This window comes from Lepidochelys kempii, chromosome 2, assembly GCF_965140265.1.
Source record: "Lepidochelys kempii isolate rLepKem1 chromosome 2, rLepKem1.hap2, whole genome shotgun sequence".
Taxonomy (NCBI): Eukaryota; Metazoa; Chordata; order Testudines; family Cheloniidae; genus Lepidochelys; species Lepidochelys kempii.
In genome coordinates this window covers 209621602-209641955 of record NC_133257.1, presented here as the reverse complement: position 1 = coordinate 209641955, position 20354 = coordinate 209621602, and the positions used below count along the sequence as shown (strand labels likewise).

Sequence of the window (20354 nt, the reverse complement as noted above, 5' to 3'; positions counted from 1 at the left end):
ATGAGACCTTGTTACATCACTCTGCTATTGAATCTTTGAGAAGTGGGATTAAACTCATCAGGAGTTTTGAGAGAATCATCAGTTTGGCAGATAGAACATACACTAATATAAAAAAAATTATCGTATCTATTAGAAAGGCAGCCACCTCCTTATACTTTGTTGTACTTCCCATTTGTCTTGTCTGAGTTGTAATAAAACTAAGTGTTTATAACTTTCGCTTTCTGCTATATAGTCTTAGACTTCCAGATCCCCGCATTTTAATTGTTCTCAAATATACAGACTGTATGTTCAACTACACACTTAAGTTTCTGGTAACACGCAATTCAAACTAAATAAAAATCTAAATCTATACATGTTTACTTAAGTGTCCAACCTGGCAGAAACATTACTGGTTCTCTTACAAACGTTCTGGGTTAAGAACTTCTGCACATATAATGAAATATAATCATATACAACTGCTAAATAAAAATGGCTTCTTTTAGGGCCAAATTCTGACATTCTTAATCAAGAAAGCTCCTGATGACTTCAATAGAATTTTGCTTGATTAAGGCAAATTTTAGCTTTTTGTTACTGAATTATATAACTGGGGGAAATATCTTAACATTCATTAAAAATCACTTCTGTGAAGCATGCCATATATACTGGTTTAACAAGTTTTCTTGCTTTTTAGCGACTAGCAGTAAGACTGTGACTAGCATTGCTGCAAGATATTTTTAGTATTGAATTGTTTTCACTCGTTAGCTTTAAGAAAATTTAACAAAATTTACACTAACAAAAGGAACACACACTGGAGAGCTCTCTTCACACACTGAAATATTAAATTTTTCAATTAAGACCACTCAGTCTGCATATTATCATTGACAAGATACCTGAATCAACTCAGTGGAAAAGAAAGATGGTATAAATTTAAGTGTTCTATATTGTACTAATTCACATAAGAAACAGAGCCCACAAACAGCAAGAAGTCAGACTGTGGACAGTACATGTGATATTAGCAACTAGACATTTGGAAGGCAACTTCAAAGTGAGTAATATGATTCCAAAAGACAAGAGATTTTTTTAAGTTTCCTTCTGCCATTTCAGTGCTGCAACAGCCGCCATGATATATTCATATTGTCAACAAACTTTTACAGGAAATTTCCTCCAGTAGTTTCCACCAGAATTATACTTACATTCTTTACTCATATGAGTAACTATACTCACATGAGTAAAGAAGGGCAATTACAAAACAAGAGTGTTTGATATCAGCATGGTTTAAACTTAGAAGCTAAAGAAAGTTCGTGAACAGACTAAAAATTCTTCCCTTCTAAATAATGTTAATTTTGAATATTTCTTATTCTAAAAAAGAAAAAGAAAATGTTAATTAACTAGGAGCAACCCGTCAAGTTGTCTTCACATCCAGAACCCTCCCGCAATGTAAACACCAAAGATTTGTAAGCAAACAACCCCATCCTCAAAATAAACTTCCATGTCACTTTAAACAAGAAAGGAAGGAAGGAAGGAAGGAAGGAAGGAAGGAAGGAAGGAAGGAAGAGGACTAGACCAAACCTAATTAAACCCAGGTTATTTTTCCTTAAGTTTCTTGTGCAGTCACAGTCCCAAAGTTAGGACCCAATTCTGAAAATTCATACTCATCTAAAAGCCTTCATATGACTTTTGAAGACTACACAGGTGAAAAAAGTTTTGTAAGATCAGATCCCATAATGAGAGAGTTGTTCTATAGTGTTTATGTGTCAATCTCTTTCTTTTAACTGGTCCTCTAGCCTTGCTTATTATACCCAAACAGGTTAGAATTCCTTTTTGATACCATAAATGTAGAATGATGACAGTGAAACATTAAAAGCTCAGCTTTATTCTGATTTAGTTTAAAACTAAATTATTTAGGCTAACATTTCAGATAAATGCCTTTCTGAACATTTCATCTAAACACAACTAAAAACCAAGTTTTGTAGACATACAGTGACACAATGAAACCTTGTTGCTCATGGAACGCCGTAAGTGCAGGTTTGCTATAACCAGAATTTCCATTTGCACTTGACAATGCACTAGAGTATTTTAGAGCGCAGAGTTCACCATGAACAAATACCACTTTTGAGTTTTACCTACATATACACAATATGGTAGTAACATCTATTTACCAAAACAATAAAAATCAGCTATTGCCAGAGGGAAAAGATGTATTTGACACATAAGGTAGACTTACATATCTTAACACAGCATTCCAAAAGTTCAGCTGAGCACGAAAATTAATCTTTCAAAAGTGAATATTCAACTCCAATTGTACCAATACTGAAGAAAGGAAATTTAACTATTTTGAGAAAATTCTTTAGACACTAAGCCATTTTCTACTTACATAGCAAGTAGTTTATTGTGATGTAATCTTGATTAAAAGGCATTTTATCTGAAACCTTGTTCTGCATATTATTGTCTGATTGTTTTGAAATACCGTGATCAAACACTCCTCACACCAAAATGTAAAGATTAAAATAGAAACGGAAGTTCTTTCCCACCTTTCATATGTTTGAACATTTTAATATTTCACTTCCTAAATAAAAAAAGGAATTATTCTTTGTATAATTTTCATAATTTATGCTCTAGTCAAATGATTAAAATACACAACTACTTCTCCACCCAAAGTGTTAGAACCAAATACTCTTCATTTTGAAGAGTGCATCTTATTTTGAGCAATTTAATATAACTGTAAATATATCTTTACAGAAGGCCATTTTTAGTTGAGTACAATCCCACTATACCTAAAATAAAGAGGCAACATCTAACAGCAGTTGGTATGCAAACAGAAAGGGGGCTAGCGAAGATTCCTATTGAAAACTACACAGAACACATGGTAACTTACATTCTGTATTTCAGATTTTTCTCACAATAACCATTTTGAAGGGGAACTCACTTTAGCAAAGTGACAAGAACAGAAGAGTGTGCTGTATTTTAGTTTATACTATAGATTTTCTATTGTAAACATATGATGAATATCCTCTTCTGCAGGGGAACATCATTCATTTGACACTAAAGCACTATAGGTTTTGTTAAACCCATAATGCAGGTTATTTCCAGCAGCCTACAGTAATTGATTCATAATATACACAGCTACTTAAACATTACAGTAAGTAATAAACATATGTAAACTAGTTTGCATCTTGACTTGCTAATAAAGTAGGTTAAAGAAAAAAGATGACTGTGATTAAATGGATTTTGAAAGCGGTGATAATTGTCTTAACCTGCCAAAAGTAAAACAGAAGTTTTACTGTACAGACAATATTTAAAAGCCAAAATGGTCCTTTCAGTAGATGAATTGAGAAAAGGAAATAGCAGTTGCCTCAGTGGCAGCTTAAGTGGACAGGTGGATTGGAAATTACAGACCCAGGTAAGCATGGAACTACTTACTACCACCTCCATCCCAGCACATCACAAGCTTCAATGCAAGACCATATGACAGTCTATTATATGCTGCAGCATTTTGAAATATTTTGCCCTATTTAGATAGGAAAAGGAAGGCTCACACACAGAAACCACCGCAGGATAGAAGGCCAGACAAATATATATGCTTGATTACTTGTGTATTTTGCCTGTTGACTCTTTAGGCTCAGGTTTAAACATACTTCCGGAATATTCCTCTTGTCAAAAACCAGTTTTCAAAAAAAAAATATTGATTCCTTCAAAAGTGAGGCAGGAACAAAAGACATTTGTATACCAGTTTTCATCAGAGGTTAACTCACAGTTTTTACTATGTACCACTTTAAGCAGATTTGACAATCAAAGAATTAACTGACTCAGAGATACATGAATAGATTTTTATGCATACAGAAATTTAGAAAGCACAGAATTGAAAGAATACATTGAGGTTTTCTGGGAAAGTATTATGGAACTGTATTTCAACTTTTTGTAAATACCTGCACTGGGTACAAATCTTCCTATGTCTTATTCTCAGAGAAAAATGAAAAGCAATTTCCTTATTTCTGCTTCATAACATCTAATATTTTGTAATCAATTTCAATGTATTTTCATTTCTTTACCATTTTTTAAAATGGCTAACCCAGAGCCTATGTGGCTCATACAACACAAGATGTTAAATACACAAAATATAGCAAAGATACGTCTACACTCAACTAAACACCCACAGCTAGACCATGTCAGCTGACTTAGGCTCACAAGGCTTTGGCTGCAGGGCTGTAAAACTGTGGTGTAAACGTACAGGTTCAGGCTGGAGCCCAGACTCCAGGACCCTCCCCGCTTGCAGGTCCCAGAGCTTGAGCTTCAGCCTGAGCCCAAATGCCTACACCGCAATTTTACAACCCCATGAGCCTGAGTTAGTTGACACAGGCCAGCCAGAGGTGTTTATTGCAGTGTAGATGCACCCCAATAGTCTTCTGCACCTGACATGCCATACTTGCCCAAACAGCAAATCATAATACGTCTATCCGCTTTCTATGCCGTCACACACTGCCTTATCAAAAGGCCAAAAGAAAAAAAAAGAAAGATACTCTTTGGACCAAGAAGGGAAGCAACTTCCAGAGTTGAGGATCCACCATAGAAAATACTCTGCCACCACGCTCCCTATATCCTCTAAACTGTGGGTATATTCGCTCCGCTGATTGCAACTAGGAGAGGTATCACAAAAAAGAGAAGTTATCTCTTGGGTAGCCAAGTCCCAAACCATGTAAGTATTTATAGGTCAAAACCAACCTCCTAAACTCCACCCAGAAATTAATCAGAAGCAAGGAAAGACTCTAGAGCACTGGAGTAACGTGTTCTCTACACAAAGTACCACTTATGAAGTAGACAGTTGGATTCTGCAATAATTTCAGCTTCTGGAAGGCCTCAAGCTCTACCCCCATGTGGAGAGCACTGCTGTAGTTTTCAGGGGGTTTAATTACTGTATAGAAAAAAAAAATCTGATTAACCACTCCCTGACCATGTTTTACAGTCCTTTAATCATACTTTACTTAAAATGTTCAAGTTTAGCATGCCTGTAGAGTTGAGGGTCTACAATGCTGCGAGGGAAAACACATTTAAAGCTTAACCTAAAATTTAAATAAAGAGCCATGTGCTTTTTATAGTTCACCCCACTTTAAGAGACTGTTACAAAACGGGTGCACTGCTATCTTATTGTGAGAAAGCTAGTCTAGGAGCTACAGAAATGCAATTTCCTACATATAATTCTCCATTAACTGGATAAATAATAATCTATACTCACTGCAACTACATACTGCATGCACGAGAGCCACAACAACTGGCCAAATTTATGTTTTCCACCATTAACAATAATTAGCTTCCCGTAAAAAAAAAACAAAAAAAAAAACACAACACTATTTACATCTGCAAAAACAAATGTAGATATGAGGCACTAAGAACCAGACTTGCTAAGCAGAATTTTGACTAATGCCTGCAACAGATTCTTGCTCATTTTGAGCCATGTGAGATATTCAGTCACACATGCTCCACTCCCTCCATGAAACAGACTAATATGTCATAAAACAAAAAAGTGCTCTGTACTTTGCAATTTTATGTACTTATGTACAGTGTACTAACCCCATGTGCCATTAGCATGGTGTTCTTACCCCTACCTTATAGTCACATACTATATCAAAAACAACAATCTACAAGTATTGTGTCCCTAATTTAAAAATCTGATCACTCAGAATATAATCACCACTACAGCTCAATCACCCTTTAGCATTTCAGATGTAAACCATTCATCCCCTCACTCCCAACACACATACCACCTTCATGTTAAAATTATACACAAATTTTAATCCACAACTAACAGCATGAAGCTCATATGCATCTCACTAAACAATTTTATTTTAAAAAGGTCTATTTCTTCTCAAACCAAACTTCACATTAATTGAGATTAATAAGGATTAAAATCTTATTTAGGTTTCCTGTAACAGAGTTACTAGTGGCCAAAATGACTAGTTAAAATGAACTGACTGGTTAAAATCCACTGACTGTGACCTATCTGCCGTACCTCATCATTCCTCCCCCCACTATCACAAAATTTTTTAAAAGGGCATCAGATTCAGATTCTTAATTTGTTTTTAAAAACAAAGCAAGAGAGTCAGAGGTGGAACAGTATCTATCCTCCCAGCTAGAAAAATGCCTCACTAGTACCATAATATCTGAGTTGTAAGTGTAAACTAACCATTTTAAGCTCCTAAAGAGAAAGTCACAGCAAGTTTTCCCCTAAAGCCAAAAAAAAAAAAAAAAAAAAATTCTAATTTTAGGTGAAGGTCTATAAATTTTACAGGGATTTAAGGATTCAGAGTAGCAGCCGTGTTGGTCTGTATTCCCAAAAAGAAAAGGAGGACTTGTGGCACCTTAGAGACTAACAAATTTATTTGAGCATAAGCTTTCGTAAGTGAGCTGTGGCTCACGAAATCTTATGCTCAAATGAATTTGTTAGTCTCTAAGGTGCCACAAGTCCTCCTTTTCTTTTAACAGGGATTTAAGAATGTTCTCAGAAATGTTAAAGGACTGACTCAATGTGCAATCCTCAGGTGGCCAGTGTCAGCTCCCAACCCTTCCCTCCCCCCCACACACACACTAAGCTAAACTGCACATCACTCCAGTGACATCACTGATATCTGAATAATCAGATTGGTGTATGTACATTGCCCCACTAGATACCAGCTGCTCTTTAGTCACAGAAAAGGGATCCCTAAAGGGCTCCATCACAAGCATACATATATATCAATCTTGCTCCATTTTTGTTTCTCAAAACAAAATTAATGTGAAGGGTTGATCAGAACTAACAATGCTCTGTGTTCTCTTGAGAAGCATGACTAGCACTCAAAATTGTTACAACGCCTTCTCCAAATTTTGAATGAAGTGACTTAAAGTTCTATGAAGTACTGCAATAGTCTTCCATGATTCATAAGGTCTGAATGCAAAAATTCCACATTTCCCTTTCACATTCCCTTGAGATTTCAGTAGTAAATCAGGAATAAACTTTTGGATTATGAAACAGTAGGCACCTCCCACCCAAAAATCTCCATCCTTCTTGCAAGTAAACCTTTACCAGCCCTCCCCCACCCCAGCTACAGTTGCAATGTACCCAACATCTGTCTTAACACTTCAGTAGGCATTCCACAGTACCATAGTCCCAACCTGCCTTTCACAGCAGGTATAAAGGTGATTTTGGCAAATGTGGGTGTTCCCACTATTGGACATTCCAGTCTGAAAAGTTCAGAATACAGTGATTACTGGGTCTAAGAATTTCACTCTGAGTAACAAACCCCACTTCACAATGATGAGTCTTCTGGACTCACCACCTCTTGACCTTCCTTTCCATGGTAAGGTTATGAATTACCAGCTCCCTACCTTCACCCCAATACACAACCTCACCAGCCTCTGGGGGTGTGGAGGGAAAATGCAGACAAATGCAAAAATGCATATTTTTAAAAATTGAGTAGGAACTTCCCACTCAGCAGCAACACAGTGATAGAGGTTAATACAACAGTATACACTGAACAATTTAAATGCACTACAAACAACTTTTGCTATTATTCTTATGCAGCAATAATTTGATCATGCTGTTAATTGTATGCTATGCATGCTAAAAGGAGGACATGACCTATATTCCACATAATTTTCTTTCCTGTAACATCTATTTAACCAAACAAAACACACTGGTACAAGATGGGCTCCATGGAAAACTAACCCTAGACTTTCAACATACTAACAAACTGGGTGGGTCTTTTGACCACCACCACACAGGATTCTCCACAGAACTGTGACTAACTACCTCATTAACAACTATATCTGCCACACTTACTATGTACAGATATACAGGCTTTTTTAAAATACATCTCTTTTACAGCCATACTTTGAACATATGTAAATAACTTCTTTTTTCTAAATTACTTATTTAGCTCAACATTTAAAGGCTTAACTTTTAAAGATATCTAGTAACTCTGGAAACATAACTAGGCAATACTTAAAGAGAGATCCATGGTAGGAGAAAAAAAATAATCAAACTTGTTGAGCTGGTGCAAGGGAAGTACTACACAGTTTTCAAAGGAAACCAAGGAAAACTACTTTTGTATGGACATTACTGAATTAATTTTGAAGTAGATTTCTACAGGTGAGAATTTTTATTTTCAATTTTGAGAAATGCAATTTAATTTTCTATTTAAAAAGTCCAGAAATATTCTCATCAGACACACCATGTTTAAAAAATGTTTAATAAACATGATTTGAAGTGGGAAATAATACTGACATTTTGGTAACTAAATATTCATAAAAATACAAATATGGGTATATACCTGTATCCCTGCAATATATTTTGGAAACTAAACTTTACTCTCAAGTTTTATATAACATTTCTTCCAATAAATTACAGAATTACAAACAAAAAAAGGAAGTTGTAGAAGAGAAAGTGCTAGTTCACACACAAATATGAAAACATGCCCAACCCCAACACGAAGAACAATGTGTTTTTATACTTTCAGTTGAACTCTATTAAAAGCAGGGAAATACGCATTTAAACACATCAAAAATGGTACAGAAGTTTTTCTAAACTATATTTGTGATTATAAAATTAATATGTTTAGAATGGCGTATGTATCAGTGCACTTTTTGTATGTCCTTCAGATTAATAAATTTCTGTTTACAACTTAGTTGCTATATTGGCATATATTATGAAGACTGGAATGTACTTTTGAGACTGATCAATTCTTACATTTGCCACTGCATTTTCTTCTATTTAACCCTAATAACCTTTTAAATATACAAGAATGTATTTAATCAATATTATACATTCAAAAAGTTGAATATATGCTACTGTAATTTGCAGTTGACACATTCATCTTGCACAATAAACAAGACTGCATATTGCATTAGTTTCCAAATAACAAAACTAACCAGACTCTATAAATACACATTCAAAAGCTTTCCTACTAGCATTAAACCAACAAAAATCCCACAACCATACTTTCTCAAGTGAAGCTTCCCTCCACTGCTGAACAAAGATTAATCCCACAATCAGATTCCCAACAATAAAGCAACTAATATTTATACACACCTTTCTAATCAACTGTTTGAGGAAATTCTGTATTTTTGTACAAGTCTAAGGGATGTGTTCGGAGCACTTTTTAAATAAAGTTATTTAATCTGGGAAGTATGGCTGTTTGTATAATGGAGGGCAGGAACAAGTAAGTGCAAAGTTCGATCTATTTTGTTATTACTCTCTAGAAAACCTAGAGTGCAGTATAATTTAAACATTCGTGAAAAAAGCAGAATACAATGCTCTAGGCAGTACAGAAGTACTAGTCTGCTTTGCTGCAAGAATCTGATCATTGTTTCTTCACATCAGGCCCACAAAACTACATGCTACTGAGCCCTGAAGTACTTACTTTGCAAAAATTAAACCCACACTTAAATAAAGGAAGCATAAATCATGTCTTCACTAAAGAGAAATCAGAGTTTCCTCATATATCTGTACATGCCAGATCAAAACAGTAAAGAAAAATTCCTCCTTAAATCTAGATGAAACTTACACTACTTAGCTATAAAATGCTGCAGCCTCCAGCATGGCAGTATCAAAAAACTGTATGTATACAAGTATATTTACAAGATGCTTTTTGTTGCCGAGCAAAGCTCACATGCTTGCCTGTTACACAGTTCAAAACATCCCATTTCATTTCCTGCTAATGTACAAAATTTAACTCCTCTCAGGAATTTAATTTTTTTAATAATTATTTGTCATTCAATCACAACCTACTTCTTCCATGAAGAGGGTTGGTTTCTATAAATCCAGTGCAGGTTGATAATACATTACATTCAAAATATAAGGGTACAATTCTGGAATTATTCTATCATAGTGGGGTTTTAGTTTAATAAAGTAGATAAGATATCCACAACGAAGGCAAACATAATTTAAGTTTTTTTGTTTTTTTTTAAATTGTGGTAGACTGGTCATCGAGGGCAAGAAAAAAAAAGTATTTACCTTTGTCTTTTAGGGACTGAATGTTCAACTTCTATGAGTTTACCATGCAGTTCCACTTTACCTGTAAATACAAACAAAATTAGGGAGAAGTGTTTTTAAATGTGTTTGAATGCCTCCCTCTTTTTCATCTCCCCACCCTTCCCAAATTGAATTTGTGGTGTTTTAAAACAGCACAGGAAATTAAAAGTGCAACATGTTAGCTTATTCATTAATAACTGGTGTTGCAGTTTGCCACTATGCTGTTGCTATCACAAGACAAGGGACTTGACTTTTAGTGATTCCTTTTAGTCCAATAATTGTCCGAAGAGGTAAGTGAATGACGCTATTTTAAAGTGGACTTCTTCCTTTATTTGAACCATTTTTTTCCAAGGGCTCTGTAATATAGATTCAAAAATTTCGCTCGTATGAGCTGATCAGGGCCCTACAGCTCAAAGAGAGGAGACAGGAGGGATTGGGAATACTTCAGGGTTGTGTGAAAATGCTTGTATCTTCCCTACTTGCCTATTCTGGGCAGGGCATCCCTCCCTCCCCCGGCTACTCCAACGCGTCCCGCAGGGCGACAGGCCTCAAAATTAAACTTCATGGCATTTTCTGGAGGGAGATGGGGGTGAAGAGAGCGCATATCAGAAGGGCTTTCGCAGCCCCCGGTGCCTCCCCCCTGAAGCCTCTGCAAACCGTATTAAACAGGCAACATTACATTTTACACAAAAACAGGATGTAGAGGCAGAGAGGCGGCCTGGCTGCTGCAAGCGGTGATGGGTGCAGGAGAGGCAGTCAAAGGGAAAGCGAAATAAATAATCCCGAAGGAATGCAGCCCTCTAGGGCCCGAGCCCTTCCAGCCCCTCTGGCCAGGGTGGGGAGGGGCCGATAGTTTTTCCCTCTCAAGTTTGGGTTACTCTCCTTCCCTGTAGGGAAAGCTACAGCACGCGTCCCCTCTGTGCAACAACCCGCGTGGGGCTGGGAGCTCCGCCAGACAACTCCTTCCAAGTGCACCCAGAAGGCGGCTTCTACCAAGCCGTAGCCTGGCTGCCGGGGATACACGCTGGGCAGGAGATGCCGGGCCAAGAGCGCCTATAGGTGCGCGCTGTATGCACAGAGCAAGGCTCGTCCGCCCCGCCGTCCCTGCACGTTACGCCGGAAGCAGGGCTCAGTTTCCCCTCCACATCGCCAGGCTCGCCTTCGCACCATGCAAACATTGAATCGCATGGCCTCCCCCCACCCCAAATACTCCCCCCGCCCCCAATTCCCGGGACGCCCGCCGAGAAGCCAGGATTTTCCGTCGGGGGCGGGGGGGGAATAGGGGAGACGCAGCGTGCTGGGTTTCTGGGCCCAGGCTCCTGCCTCTTGCCCTGGCCTGTTGTGAGCGAGGGGGGTGGAAATCCTCCTTGGCCGCCTTCCCCGCGGCCGGAGCCAGCCAGCCTAGCGCCCCCCGGGGCCCTCTCCCACAGCCCGCATGGCTGCAGCGCAATCCCCGGGCGCGGGGAAGGCCAGAAGGCGGCTGGATGTCAAACGCCAGCGTGCACGTTACCTGCCGGCGTGCCCGGGATCCGCAGCCCCCCAGTTCCCGCGGCCAGACACCGCAGCAGCCCCCCAGCCCCGGCCGCCTGCAGCCCCCCAGCCCCGGCCGCCTGCAGCCCGAGCGCACACAGCCCCGGAGGGCCGGCTCTCGTTTCGCCCCCACCTCCTTGGCAGGGAAAGGGGCAGCGAGGCAGATTTCGGGGTCCCCCCCCCGGGTTGAACGGACGAGGTAAGGGGGGGAAGTCATGTGGGTGGGAGAGAGAAGCTGGGGGACAGGAGGGGAGCTTGTCTGTGTGTGAGCAGGAAACAGATGGGGAGAGGTGCGGGGGTGGGTGCCCGGGGCCGGCGTGGAGGGTGCGGGGGGCCGCAGAGCGCCTGGAGGGACTCACCTGAAAGTGCTTCGATGGCCTTCATAGCCCAGTTCTCATCGGGGCAGTCGACGAACGCGTATCCCGTCTTCACCAGAAACTGGCCGCTGAAAGGGATCTTGGACTCCTTAAAGAGACTTTCCAGGTCCAGCGGGCTCACGGTCTCGCCGAGGTTGCCGATGTACAGCTTATTCATGGTCTCGTTCGTTTAAAAAAAAAAAAAACCCCACAATCCACACACGCCCAGCAACTTCGGCTTGCAAAATAAGGTGGTGGGGGGGGGGGTGTAAAATAAAATGCGATGGAGGAGAGAGAAAGAGAGAAAGCGAGAGCGAGGTGAAAAAAAAAAATCAGATCTGCAGCCTGAGTCCCTCCCACCCTCTCTCAGGGGGTAAAAAAAAAACCCAACTGTATCCAAATCGGAATCCGGAGCGTTTGCTGTGTGATCCGGCCGCGGAGGGGAGAAAGGGGGGGAACACCCAGCTTGGGGACCAGGATGGCGGGCGGAGAAAGGAGGGGGAGAAACTACTTTTTTTGTCTTGCCCCCAAGCCCGTTTGGCAGCGGCAGCAGCAGCGGGCGGGCTATGAAAATGTCACACTACGTGCATGCTGGCGCCGCCTCTCAATTAAAAAAAAAAAAAACCGGGGGGAGGGGAGTGGAAGAAAATTACTTGAATATTCCGGCTTTTTGAATGAGCCACGTGTTCAAACTACAAATCAACTTCTCACGTGAGGAATCCCAGCGCCTCAATTAGATAGTAGCTGCAGCTCGGCTCCCTCTCTCACACACTCACAGGAGGAGGAGGAGAGACTGGTGAGGGACAGGCAGGGAGGAGGAGAGAGGCTGGCTGCACACAACACACGGGGGCAAGTTTAGCGAGAGCTGCCGCTGCTGGGGACGAGAAAGCGGGAGCTCGGGAGTTTGATGGGCGCCGGCCCTGAGCGCGCGTCCCCTCTCTGCCCCTATTCACCACCGTTGCTGACAGCGGCTCGGACCCCCTCGCCCAGCGCTCCCCCACTCACAAATAGCGCCCGGCCTCGCTTTTCTGGGGCCAGCCGCTGCGAGCTCGCTCCCCTGCAAGCGTGCACAAACAGCGGGGGGAGGCGAGGACGCGCTGTCTCTCGGGGCGGGTGCAAGCGCCCAGGGTACTCCAGGAAGGAGGGAAAACATGCCGTATACTGCCCACGCCTCCTCCTCTCTCCCCGTGATGCGAAGCCACCGTATTATGCATAGGGGTAGTTCGTGCAAGCTCCGCTCTTCTGGCAAGATGGCTTGAGCACTTTGTGTGGGTGGGTCACCGAGGGGGAGGGGAGGGGAGGGGTACTTAGGAAGGCTGCGTGCTGCTGGGGTAATATTCTTATTAGCAGCGCCCTGAGCGATCTCTCTTTGCGCAGCACCTTTGCCTGTGATTTCATGTTTGGTGGCTTTCGGGTTCTTGTTTGCCATTGGCTGCGCGCTGCAGAAAGACAAGGGACTAAATGAGGGAGGGGAGCGGGAAGGGGGAAATTAGGGTCTTTCCAGCCTCGAAGGAGCCCCCCATCTGGTAATGTTTCTGGCGGGTCGATTAGCGTGGGTTGCAGTGTCTCTGGAACGCAGCAGCATGGAAAAAAGGACAAAGAGGCGGAGGGTGGGGGTGGACGGAGGACAGTTGGGGAATGATTGAGAAGTGGGAGAGTCCAGAGTGAGAGAATAACGTGTTCTTCTAGTTCCTCCCAAAAGAAAAAAAAATGTTTCCTTCTTTCTTTTAATCTAGTTAATGGTAGCTCGCATCTTAGAAAATGTGAAGAATAACCAACCAGCGTTACCCTAGGATGGTAATAACACACCCAGGAATTTTGAGATATTTCTCCCTCCCCCTTTTGGTTTAAAGAATCATTCATAATTTTCAACATTTGTAAAGAGTACAATGGTGGGTTTGGGGCAAGGGGGGAGGGGTTTGGGTGTGTGGAGCCTTTCCAGTGCAAACAAAATGTTGCCTGAAGATGAAGAAAGGATACGGAAATGAAAGCCAGAAGTGTATTTAATATAGCAATCTAGTAGGTTTTGTTTAATAATTTAATGCACTTTAGTGGAAGGTTTCATTTATTCCATGGTCAATTTTTTTGTGGTAGATTTTAATAGGTATTCCATGGAAAATAGTTAAGTACGTGTATTAGTTAACAATGAATGAATTTCCACATGGGCTGTATTTTATGTGGAAATACGCATAAACAGAAATACCTTAAGGCTTACAGTTTTGTACCTCACTTCTACAAACTAAATAAGTAAATACATGTAATTTAATTTAACCTGAAAATATGTTGTTGATGAATGTTGACAAGTTCTTTTGTTGTTTACTTTGGACATTACAGATTGAATGTACTATTACACGTGGTTTACAAAAGGCACAGTAAAGACAGTTATTGAAGATTTAGCACAGAGTGGTATAATTCAATGTGGTATTCCTTAAAATAAGAACCGTAGTTAATATGAAATAATCTCATATAGATTGTAACATTTCAGTTTAACTTTTGAGGCATAATTTTACTAGTGCATATGAAGAAACTAATCTCTATAATTTAAATCTATTGTTTAATGTAAGTTTGATTACTTTTCTTGTAGTAGACAAAAGGTGTTATTGTGTTCTACTCGTTCGACCTTAAACACAACTTCTTCTATTTTGTAGAAAATGGGCAAATAGTTCCTTAGTTTAGATAAGCTTCACTCAACAGTACCAGTTTACAGCAGTCTGCTCTGGATTGGACATTTTTCTTAAATGAACTTTTATTTATTGTAATATCTTGTAAAGTCTGATTAAAAGAGAACACATGCATGTTAAGTTTTTTAAAATGATCTATTAGTCAAAACTGCAAAGTGGTTTAAACAGTGTTCTCTAAAAGTGTCTAGTGTTATTCTTTAACTTTGATTTGTACTGAATTTATCAATTTATCTGCATGTGCTCTTTTCTACGTGTGTGGTCTAAAAAGCATTGTGCAAATATTTTCTCTTTACACTGTTAAATGTAGAATGTATACATTTTATTTAATGTTTTAGTTTGCTAATCTGTTTTGCTACCCACTTTTTTCTTTAGAAAAGTCAGAAGTGGGAATTTAAGTCAAACCATACATCAGTTGTCCAACAACAAACAAGTTACAAATATTTAATTGTCCACTGTTAGAGGGGAGGAAGAAGCCTGCATGTTAACATCAGCCATACATACTGAAAATATATTTTTATAACAAAGGGAAAAAGCGTTGCTTAGTCGGTTCATACAGAACTATATTGTATTGTTTTATTTGTAATGTAAAGAAGAATAGCTAGTGTTTTCAAAATTAAATTCTAAATATTAACATAAAACATTCTGTTTATGCTATTAGATAAATAGGGCTCTTCTGATTACCATATACAAATTTAATTTAACACCCAAAATTTAATTAGGTGACCATCTTTTTTTATATAAAATTTATAATTTGATATGTAATTTATTTTAAGCCCAAATTAAATAATTTACAAGTATATCATTTTATAGTTAACTAGATATTTAGCAAGCCTCCTATTCTAGAAATGTGTGGATCCAGTTTTACCAAATTCAAAACATTTGAGCTGTTAGTTTTAACATATGAAAAAATGTGTATAGCAAAAATTAAAGTTACTGAATTTTATCCCCTATGAGGAAGCTGAACAAGACTAACCTTTAATTGGCTCAATTTCCTTTTAAAACATTTTCATAGGAAAATTAAAGGTAAAAGTAAGAACTGTACTAAAGTTTTATCAGTTGTGTAATAGAAAGTGTAATTATTTAGCTAAAGCTTCCCCTCCCCCCAGTGACAAAACATGTGCTGCCTTTACAGATGTCAAGGAAAAAAGAGAGAGAGACTGTTGAATAAATTATTTTCCTTATAATACTAGTACACACAATAGATATGAAGCAATAGTATTTGCCACCAGATGTGGATGTCTTTAACTAATACTGCTCTGTCACGGTTGTAAAAATTAATTTTTTTAAAAAAGATACAGGTGAGTATGTTCTGAAGATAATTATATTTTAGAACATTATTTAATATTTTAAAAGTTTCTGTTTAAGTGATAATTACGGTGGAAAATGAGGAGGAATGCATTGGTCTTTCTGCCATAAAAACAACAACAAATAGAAATCATAGTATACTTATAGGGTAGAGGTATTTGAAGGGCCTGTGAATGATCTAGCAAACTCTTACCTGTTTAGACAGAGTTCAACTGGCATTAGATAAGGGTTAGGATACATCAGAGATCTGGCATCCATAATCTGCATGAAGAATATGCATTGTACTTGTTTTAGGACTATTAGTTGCTTATATCATGGAAAGAATTGAAAGGTCATTGAAGGGGATTCTCTTTTTCACTGTATTAAGGCCCAAAACAAGGAGAGATGCATACGATTTTAGGGGAAGGGGGAAGAAGACTGTATTGACACGACCCGTGATTAGCAAATGTTAGAAATATCATTAATTGTTTAACATTCTGGTGCTTTCTCATCCTCCCCTCCCCCTTCCAAACCCCTCCGCCCTTCAAGGCCCTGCCTTGTCTTTGGCTCAACTAAAGCTTCCTATAGCTTGCAGCGACCTTTAATTGGCCTGAACATGGATGCAAAACTGACTCATGCACGAAGCTAACACCGTAGACGAAGAGGACACCCCAAAGGCAGTCAAAGAAGGGGGGGGAAAAAACAACCCACACACTGCCCACCCTAGCACCGCATTAACATGGAGACAGACTAACCAGGCTGCAGAAGTCATCTATGCTCTATAAATATCAAACACCCTTTTGGCCATGATCCAATCAATTGTGAAGGCAACGGATTGGATCGTGCAGAAGTTCTTTGCCAGCTGGAAACTACCCGCCTCCTGCTACAAAAGCCATTTGAGCAAAGGAGCAAGGTTGCAGTTTAGCAACAAGCGCCGGGCGCCTGGGAGGGAGCCGCCGTAGTAATCGTAGTAAGCAGAGCATTGAGCTCCCAGCGATGACTCGGAGGCTGTGAGTGAGCGTTGCCTCCTATTGGCTCAGAGCTGCACCTACCAGCTCTCCCAGCCTCGTTTGTGCTGGGGCCACGGCCGGCCTGATTTGTTTGCTCTTCTCCCCATTCATTGGCCCGCTGCGTGCACTCCCTGCCGCTGGAGTGGTTATGGCGCGAAAACAGCCCCCTTCCCTCTCTCGGGTGTTTTTGTTTCTTTCCTCTGATTGTTCTGTTGGGCCCCTAAAAAAAAAAAAGGAAACAAAGTGTTACTGGGTAGGATGAAGCGATACAATGTGTAGCTCTTCCTGCGATTCGTTCACCCTCTAATGGCTGATGGAGGGTTCTGCTGGGCTGATGCTTTGTAAACGTGTAAGTTTGTACCACGCTGCAGGACGAGCAATGCAGCTTCTCACCATTTTCGTGTGCCTCTTTCTTTTCCACGCTTTGACTCTGCCTTAGCCGTTAAGATCCGTTGTAGGTAGCGAGAATACTTTATTTTCTCTTATTTTTTGTAAAATGACTGCTAATATTCAAACGTTTCTAAAGAAACTACATTAGTAGCTTTCCCCAGAGTTTCCAAAGCTAAATCTTAAAATACATTTTTTAAAAACCGAAAAAGACTAACAAACCAGTACATAATTATTTTGCCATGGACAAAATACATAAAAACCTTTTTGTTTGAAACAGCTACAAGGTAGGTAAGGATGTTGCAGTTTTATGGCTGAACAGCTAGTTCTAGGATGGCTGATCCAGCCTAGTTTTGTGAAGATGTAAAAATTTGGGGGTGGGGGGTGGTAAGGCAAAAACAAATCCAGTTCAGAGACAAACTGAAAACCAATGAAATAGGAGTCTTCAAGATGAACAGCAGAGAGACTGAAAAAGTGCATTCACCAAGGTGCTGCAGTTCATTTTGTCACTGGATTACATGATAGCAGTCCAATATCTGATCAATATTGCTACTGTTTGCATTCAAAAACTATCAAGCATATAACCACATACAGCTTTTTTTGCAGGTTTAACTGGAATAATCACTTACACCAGCCAATACCTGTCATATTGATTTGTGTTGCTAATAAGACCGAATGAAAACATCCACTGAGACCTACATTATGTATTTTGTACTAGTATAAATAACTTTTAAAACATTTAAGAAAATTATCTAAAATTAATCAAATAAATAAATAAGAAACTATTCATAACTTGTGCAGTGAACTTGGATGAAAGCAGTTGTAAGACTTTTATATTTTTTGCTATTAGCAAAGTTACCACAGTATAGAAATTCTTTACAGACCATTTCCTGAAGAACAGTTATCAATTACTGTATTGAAGTTTTAATCTTGAATCCATAACAGTAAGTGAATGAACATAATCAGTATAGTGTATATGTATGCAGTTATTTGCTATAGATACTTACTAATAATGAGGCACATAAATGAGAACTATATCAAGTTTTAGTGGCTGGGGTAAAAATAATTGTAACAAAGAAATCTGTTTAATTTTTTCACTTAATAAAAATATTAAGAAAATATATAGAAGTTAACTTTTGTGGCTTGATTTACCAAAAAAGTTATTTATTTTTGCTTTATTTATTTGTAATGCTAAGAAGAGTTGTTAAAGTGTTTAGATAAAAATGAAAATAATGGTAGAAACAAAATGTAAATATTCCATTATAATCTGAAAGAGAAATAACTGCAGTGCATACGTGGTGCTATATATTTTAGTGGAAAATTAAATAACTTGCTCTTACATTTTATGAAAGAATATTCTTATGCAGTAACTGATTTCTGTATTTATTGTGTTTCTAATTGTTAGACTTTCCCAAAACAGTTCTTGCAAAATGAAAACCTGATTATTTTTGTATGTTTACATTAGATAAATGTAGCCTAAACTCCTTTTAAGATTGCTTATATGTAAAACAGATATTCAGCACAATATTAATTTGCATGGCACAAATGGATTTAAAGTTTGAGCTTCAAAATGACTTACAAATATTTAGTGTATTAATATCTGAAACTTTGTAGATAATTTATAGTACTGTACAGGAGGAAAGCTGGTTATTGTATGGAAAATATATCTCTGAAATTATAAACCTCATGTAAAACATATCTAGTGAAGAAGCAGGAAAATTCAAAAAGTGACAGTAGTAATTGTTTATATGGCTTCCTCTATATACAAAGGATTTATGGACCCTTTATAAGAAATCAAGAACTGAAAATTAAGTAGTTATTTCACAGACAATAAAAATGCTTGTCCTAATTTAAATATAATTTATCTTATATATGTATATATTTGCATTTGGAAGAAGTCAAAATATGTTTCTTGTTTGCTACTCATTTGATCCAGCAGGTCTCTTGCCAAGGGGAAAAATGTATTAACTAATGGAGTAAAATGGGACAGCAACCCAAGCATGAAATCTCACTGGAGAGAACAATAAGAAGCTGCTCTACACTATAATATTAGTAAAGCAAAACATATTCTTATGTTTTCAGCTAGTATTCAGCATCATAGATACCTGATGAACATAGCCCAAACCTTTCTTTAATATCTGTAGGTTACAGGAAGAGAGCCTTAAATTTGCTTTTTAATACTGCTTTGTGGTTGGATCTTGGTCTATCCTTTCTCTCTAAATAAACAACATCTATAGATTACATTTCTGTTGGGAAGATTTTCAAAATTTACCTTATTTCATGATTTGTGAAGAAAATCTGATGTAGTGCCAGTCTTTGACAAAACTCTGAAAGATTTACAGCTGTAATAATACTCTATTCTGTGATGTCAACAAAAGAAAAGTTAAACTTGCTAGTGTTGGAAAGTTTCCTAGGATTTACAAATAAAATATTTTAAATTAGTCCCATGTCTTAAAAGTAATTTATTTTGTAGGCTGAGGTTGATATGTGTAACTCAGTTCATTAATGTTTAGTTTAGGTTTTGTTTTCTCTCTTTTACAAATTGTATTTCATTAGATTGAAATCATCAAAATAGTTGCTTATAAAATTAGTTACTTACGATTTTATACTTGAAACGATTGGTCAGTAATTTTTTTTAAAGCAAATTTTCAAACACATTAGGGTTTCGTTGCTTGCTACTTTTTATTTTTCTCAAGATCATAAGGTAGCAATGTTAATTGCAATCCATTTTTGTTGTTCTTCAGTTCTTTCCTCAGTTTAGCTGAACAGCTGAGATTGGTTCCTCCTGAAGACAGTAGTGCTTATACCCTTAGTAATTTTGTCACTTCAGTTATTTTTACTTAGTTTTAAACAAATCCTCTGCAGTTGTATGTTTTTCATACAAACCATATAACTGTTTCTTCTGTAACTAGTTAGCTTAACATATTGTTAAGAAAATCAAACTACCAATGATGTATTCATGTAACCACTGTCAACCTAAAATAATCTGCACAATAATATATATAATGAAAATACATAGACCACCCTTTTTACTCAGTTATGGCACTGCAAGTGTTAAGTAGTCTGAACAAATTTACTTATGTTCCCAGATGTTATAAAACATCATCTGGTACAACCAAGTAACTAG

The 20354-nt window shown here is 38.5% G+C and overlaps 1 protein-coding gene across 2 annotated transcripts in view; it reads right to left on the bottom strand.

The window, feature by feature from the left end:
* The window catches only part of IGF2BP3 (insulin like growth factor 2 mRNA binding protein 3), a 167592-nt gene extending 151480 nt beyond the window's left edge, over positions 1 to 16112 (bottom strand). The window contains exons 1-3 of one of the 2 annotated variants that reach the window (XM_073333722.1): positions 16045 to 16112; positions 11869 to 12103; positions 9962 to 10022 (exon numbers count right to left, since the gene is read on the bottom strand). In XM_073333722.1, coding sequence (XP_073189823.1) covers positions 9962 to 10022; positions 11869 to 12043 — 236 coding nt within the window. In that variant the 5' untranslated portion in view covers positions 12044 to 12103; positions 16045 to 16112. Of the gene's footprint in view, positions 1 to 9961; positions 10023 to 11868; positions 12104 to 16044 lie in introns of those variants that run through there. The other variant, XM_073333723.1, reaches the window with a different exon arrangement.
* Positions 16113 to 20354: the final 4242 nt, after the last annotated feature.